The sequence below is a fragment of the Rhipicephalus sanguineus genome, chromosome 2 (assembly GCF_013339695.2).
Source record: "Rhipicephalus sanguineus isolate Rsan-2018 chromosome 2, BIME_Rsan_1.4, whole genome shotgun sequence".
Classification (NCBI taxonomy): domain Eukaryota; kingdom Metazoa; phylum Arthropoda; class Arachnida; order Ixodida; family Ixodidae; genus Rhipicephalus; species Rhipicephalus sanguineus.
The window spans coordinates 217,635,380-217,642,012 of NC_051177.1; the positions used below are offsets into that span (position 1 = coordinate 217,635,380).

The 6,633-nt window shown below is 53.4% G+C and overlaps 1 protein-coding gene across 1 annotated transcript; it reads right to left on the bottom strand.

Moving 5' to 3' along the window:
- Nucleotides 1–718: 718 nt before the first annotated feature.
- On the bottom strand, nucleotides 719–2,914 carry LOC119382230 (retrovirus-related Pol polyprotein from transposon 17.6). The gene has a single exon (XM_037649942.2). It carries the CDS (start codon nucleotides 2,912–2,914, stop codon nucleotides 719–721), a length of 2,196 nt encoding a protein of 731 aa, XP_037505870.2.
- Between the last annotated feature and the right edge of the window lie 3,719 nt (nucleotides 2,915–6,633).

Genomic DNA, 6,633 nt, shown 5'->3' on the forward strand with positions numbered 1-6,633 from the left:
GTTGTCTCCTGGGCGGCCGTATTATATGCGAAGGTGACATATGGGAGCACTTCATCCCATGTTTTGTGTTCAACATCGACGTACATCGACATCATGTCCGCCAGGGTCTTGTTGAGCCGTTCTGTGAGACCGTTAGTTTGCGGGTGGTATGCGGTAGTTCGGCGATGGGTGGTGTGGCTGTACCCCAAAATGGCTTGCATCAGTTCGCAACAGAAGGCTGTCCCTCTATCAGTGATAACGACCTGAGGTGCACCGTGGCGCAGGACAATTTGGTGAACGAAGAATCTGGCGGCTTCTTCAGCAGTGGCTCGAGCAAGGGCGCGGGTTTCTGCGTAGCGAGTCAGGTAATCTGTCGCCACAATGATCCACTTATTTCCTGCGGTAGACGTGGGGAAGGGTCCCAGAAAGTCCATTCCGATTTGTTCGAAGGGCCTTGTTGAGGGTTGAAGTGGCTGGAGTAGTCCAGCGGGTTTTGTTGGCGGTCTCTTGCGGCGTTGACACTCTCGGCACGTCCGTACGTAATGCTTGACGTCTTCTAGGATGCGCGGCCAGTAGTAACGCTCACGGATCCGCGAAAGCGTTCGTGTACACCGAAGATGCCCGGAGGTTGGTTCGTCATGTGACGCCTGCAAGATTTCCTGACGCAATGACGACGGCACGACGAGAAGGTAGGTGCTCTTCCTAGAGTCGAAGTTCTTTTTCACAAGGACACCGTCTTTTAAGCAGAATGTGTGAAGAGAGCACGCCTGAAAGTTTTGGGTATCTCCGTACGTTTTCTTTCAAGATGTTCAATGAGACAGTTCAGTTCAGGGTCGGCCCGTTGTTGGGCGGCTAAGTCGGAAGCGGTGATCATGCCCAGGAAACTGGCGTCGTCGTCTGCACACGGTGGTGGTTGCTCAACCGGGGCTCGAGACAGACAATCTGCGTCGGAATGCTTTCTTCCGTTCTTGTGCACTACCGATATGTCGAACTCCTGGAGCCGCAAGCTCCACCTTGCGAGACGTCCGGATGGATCCTTTAGGTTCGCAAGCCAGCATAAAGCATGGTGGTCGGTAATGACGGTAAAAGGTCTGCCGTACAAATATGGGCGGAATTTGGAAGTTGCCCACACAATTGCCAAGCATTCCTTTTCGGTCGTGGAATAATTGTACTCTGCCTTAGACAAAGATCGACTGGCGTAGGCGATGACGTGTTCTCGTCCGTCCCGCCTTTGAACAAGAACGGCACCGAGGCCGACACTGCTGGCGTCGGTGTGGATTTCTGTTGCCGCGTTCTCGTCAAAGTGGGCCAAAATAGGGGGCGCTTGAAGACGTCTTTTGAGCTCCAGAAACGCTTCTTCTTGGGGTGCTTCCCACACAAACGAGCTGTCTTCTTTCGTTAGACGTGTCAGGGGCTCGGAGACCTGCGAGAAGTCCTTGACAAAGCGCCTATAGTACGTGCAAAGTCCGAGGAAGCTTCGGAGGCTCTTCTTTTCGCGGGGCTGCGGGAAGTCTCGAACTGCAGCTGTCTTCTCTGGGTCTGGTAGAACGCCGGCAGAACTGACGACGTGACCAAGGAACTTCAGCTGCTCGTAGGCAAAACGGCATTTTTCGGGCTTTAACGTAAGTCCTGAAGCCTTAAGTGCATCAAGTACCACTTTTAACCTGCTGATGTGTTCCTCGAAGGATGGAGCGAAGACTATGATGTCGTCCAAGTACACCAAACAAGTTTGCCACTTCAGGCCAGCCAATACGGTGTCCATTACCCTTTGGAAAGTTGCAGGGGCAGTGCAAAGTCCAAATGGCATGACTTTAAACTGGTATAGTCCATCTGGTGTAATAAACGCCGTCTTCTCGCGATCCCTTTCGTCAACTTCCACCTGCCAGTAGCCAGTCCTTAGATCCATAGATGAAAAGTATCTGGCATTGCAGAGACGATCGAGGGCGTCATCAATTCGAGGGAGCGGATAAACGTCCTTTCTCGTTACCTTATTGAGTCGGCGATAGTCGACGCAGAATCTTGGAGTGCCGTCCCGTTTTTTCACGATCACTACAGGGGAAGCCCACGGGCTTTGGGAGGGCTCAATGATGTTGTCATGAAGCATTTCTTGTACCTGTTTCCGGATTGCCTCGCGCTCTTTCATGGACACACGGTACGGCGATTGGTGACTTGGTTGCACATTTTCATCAGTTATGATGCGATGTTTCACAAGCGTTGTCTGGCGGATCTTGGGTGATGTGGCGAAGCAATCCTGGTAGCTATAGAGCAGTTTCCGCAGCCTTTCGTGTCTTTCCAGGGGCAACGCCGGATTCACGTTAAAGAACACGTCATGTGTACGAGGATGGAGTGCGTCGTCGATCGTGAGTACATCGCTTATGCCCGGGATGGTCTCGAATAGTGCCACAGTGGTGCCCTTTGCAAGGTGACGATATTCCGAGCAGAAATTAGTGATTAGTACACTGACGGTTCCTTCAACGATGTGAACGATTCCTCTGGCGATAGCCAAACCTTTTTCAAAGAGCAAACTCTGGTTGGCCTCGACCAAACCTTCGGCGCAGATGCCGCTGTCAGCGCCCACGGGGATGACAGCACTCGAGCGTGGTGGCAATGTGACGTGCTCATCGAGAATCATTAGCGCCGCTGATAATGCAGGACTTGGATTTCGCGTGACGCCCGTATCTGGTGACAGGGTGATTGTTTGCGCTCGAAGATCTATGATTGCTTTGTTTGCCGAAAGGAAGTCCGCACCGAGAATGACGTTCCGAGAGCACTGGTCCAAGACGACGAAAACAGTAGGGTACGTATGCCCTTCCACATCCACACGAGCTGTGCATCTTCCCTTTGGTGTTATGACGTGACCGCCTGCTGTTCGTACCTGCGGGCCTTCCCACGAAGTCAGCACCTTCTTCAACTGATCGGCGAACACCGCACTCATGACGGAGAAGTCAGCACCGGTATCAACCAACGCAATTACGTCCCGGTTGTCGATTTTCACTGCCAGATCGGTCGATTTTACCTTGGCGTTGCAGGTCTGTCGTGGTGCATTGTTGCGGCTTGGACGGAACTTAGTGCTGATATGTCGCTCGTGTCTCTCACACGCTGCAGGTAGTGTTGCTCCACTGGGACTTTCGGGCGGGGGAGGGTCTTCAGGGGTGCGCCGGGCAGCAACCACATCTCCATTGGTTGCCGTCTTTAGTTTCCCAAATGAGGGCTAGGGGACCTTCCCCGTGATGCTCCTGTGTTGGCAGGGTGTGGTGATGGGTAACGGCGAGACGAAGGCGATGGTGACCTGTAGCGGCCCGCTGGCGAACTTTGTCGCTGCAAATAGTCTTCAATCTCAGCTGGCCTTTGACCAGGTTGCGGACGTGAAGCGCCGACGTGAAATCCACGTATTCCGAGGTTCCTATAGAAACAGTTACGGTACAAGTGGCCAGGTTCGCCGCAGTGAAAACACAGCGGGCGATGGTCGTCAGTCCTCCACACGTCGGACTTTCTAGGGACGGCTCTTTCGGCAGGAGGTCGGTAGACATTTGGTTGTGGGCGTGGCGGTGGAGAGTACGTCGGTTGGGCGGGGCGCACCGGGTGGCGCGCGGCCGCGGCGTACGACATAATTTGCGGTCCTCGTGGAGCCCACTCAGGCTCCTGGCTTGGTGGAACTAATGGTCCGGTCCCCAGCGCCTGCTGAACTTCTTGTCTGACGACATCGCTCAACGTCGCGGCTTGAGGACAAGAACTCGGGAACATCTTCCGTAGTTCCTCTTGCACAACAGCCTTTATGGTGTCCCGAAGGTTGCTGACGGTTACAGCATTAAGCTCGGCCGGCGACGTACCGCCTACCAGAGCAGGGCGTCCATACTGTCTCCGCCGCACATCGAGAATCTTTTCCATGGCGGCAGCTTCCGTTACAAATTGGGAGACAGTTTGCGGTGGATTACGCATTAATCCAGCAAAAAGTTCTTCCTTCACTCCTCTGATAAGGAATCCGAGTTTTTTTTTCCTCTGGCATTTCCGGATCTGCTCGACCAAATAGATGCTTCATTTCTTCGACGAAGACAGCGACGCTCTCGTTAGGGAGCTGGAAGCGTGAATGCAGCTGCCTCTCCGCCCGTTCCTTGCGAGCGACGCTTGAAAACGTCCGAAGAAGGCTGCCTTTGAAATCCTCCCACGTCCTAAGCACGGATTCGTGGTTGATGAACCAGGTACGCGCAGACTCTTCCAGTGTAAAGTAGACCCACTGCAACTTCGCTTCGTCATTCCACTTGTTGATGGTCGCCACGCGCTCGAACTGTTCCAGCCAGTCCTCAGGGTCGTCGCACGGCGTTCCGCGGAATTTAGGGGGTTCACGGGGTTGCTGCAATACGACGGCTGTTGGCAACTGGGCTTCACTCATCTTGACAGGCCTGGCTTCTTTCGTGGCGGGTGGTTTTTCTGGAAGGAGGCCGTGCTCCGGGGGAAGTCCTAGCTGTCGGCGGCTTCTTCTCTGGTCGTCTTCCTTTGCTTGGTGAGGACTGGTGTCACGGCTGCACGAGGGGTTGCTGAACATACCCAGCACCTCCACCAGATGTCACGTGCGTCGTCGTCACTGGAATCTACAGAAGACGAGGGTGCGGCAGACAAGGTTTATTAGTAAGGAGGCGTACTTGTGCCTCTCACTTAGGACACAAAAGGAACACTAACAAGATCGGAGCGGCGTGCCCATGCACAGCTGCCGTTCCACCAAAGAACAACCCACAGCTTACGTGCTGCCAGTTATTTAAGCGCTGAGAAGACAGCACAGAACATGCGCACACCTATCATCAGATACTGCACTGTCTGATACGATGGGCCCATCGGAAGTTAATCGCAGTCCGCTCTAGCCTATCTAAATGATGCGACGGCTGTCGCTCTATAGTGGCAGCTGCGCAGAACGGCATGGCACGTGGCAATATCGATGTCTGAACGTGGATGCACCCACTTTGATGATTGGTGGTACATCTCCATCCCGACGACTAACGTCCATGTTAAATGATTAAACAAACCCTTGTGGTAGCTGTAGTAGGTAACGGTGAGAGCGTAATCAGAGAACGAGGCGGGGTAGCCAGAGAAGCGTCGCATATTGGACGCAGAACTTGGTCGCCATCTGGCAGGATGTTAAAATGTGATTGAACACCACGGCCGGACTACAGGGAAACGCAATGCGCGTCGTGCCGCCCCCCGGCCGCGATTGTTCTCGGGGCGAGCGCGTGAGCGGGGAACGTGGTGTAACAGCCAGGTGAGGCAGGCGCGGGAAATGTTGCGAGTTCGGTGCGTCGACGTGGTCACTGTGCGAGGCGACATCACGGCTCACATCTTTTTCGAATAAGTGAATGCGCTCTGCCGAAATCGACATCTTTAGATGAACACATCGAGAATTGCCCCCCGGAAGTTGTCGTATCTTTCTCTCCTCCAGAAGTCGCACGAGTATTGCCTGACCATATAGGAGGCTATGGCCTGACCCATAGCCTCCTATATTTTTTCATGCCAGCGCAGTGGAGCGGCGGAGGCCGTCGGCTGACCTCCCCCTTCCTCCTCTATTCACGCCTGCCTTCTCCACAAGGGGCGCTTGCACCCTATACTTGCCTGTACATGCTGCGGAGCGTACCAAGCATAGTTCGCCACGCTGCAACGTGTTGAGGCATCTCGAAGTACCTACCAAAGTGACTCTATAAGGAAAAGTTTTCCCGCGTCCGTCGTGTTCGCCGCAGGTAAGCTTGTGTGTCTTGCGGAAGCAACGGTTTTAAGTATGTTTCTTTTTTGAACTACAGGGCAGCATGAGAGGACTCGCAGTCGGTGTGTGCAGTGCTCGCGGAATAAAACGCGGCTTGTAAACATTCAAGAACAACAAATGGTATGTGCAATTCCACGTGATAAGAGCCTCATATCGCTGCAAATCTGACCGCTAATGTTAACGTGGGCTCTGATGTAAGTGTAAGAGGCAGCGCTACGCCATCATAGCACAAATTCAGCACGCTGGAAGTGGAAGTACATCTAATACGTACATATAGCCTTAAATTGTCGCTTTAATTTCCTTGAGCACTGTACAATAAATTAATTACATGAAGCTTGTGGTTATCGCTCTTCGCTCTAGCTTCAGCGAAGGCGCCGCGCAGCTCGGGCGCACGCACTCGCGCGCTCATGGCGGAACCGCGGCCTGCAGTCGAGCCCGGCATTCCGCCCAGTAAAGGTGCATGTTCTTGCTCTGCCTCCGTGTACTTTCTGAGGGCTTCAGCCGACCCTTGGCCCTGAGCCTACAACGTTTATTGTTGAAACAGCGTTATGAGCGTTAAAGTTCCGTGTCACTGAATGAAGCGACCGTTTGTTTACTCGATTTCACGGAACCACATGTGAGTTGCTAGCGCCGTCACAAACTATATTGTTTATTACTATAAAAGCTGTGTTTTACGGTGCATATTTCATGCTGCATTACTTTCGACATACCAGTTTGGTTTTCTATCTGCGGTGTGGTATCAGTTGGGGTGCCCTGCGCCCGACAAGATGCCGTACTGCTGCGTAACTCGCTGCAAGTCTTCAAGCAAACAACGGACGCCGGGCATATCGTTCCACGCGATACCAAGCGATCCGGAACTGCGAGTGAAATGGCTAAAGGTCATTTCTCGGGACGACTGGACACCGAAT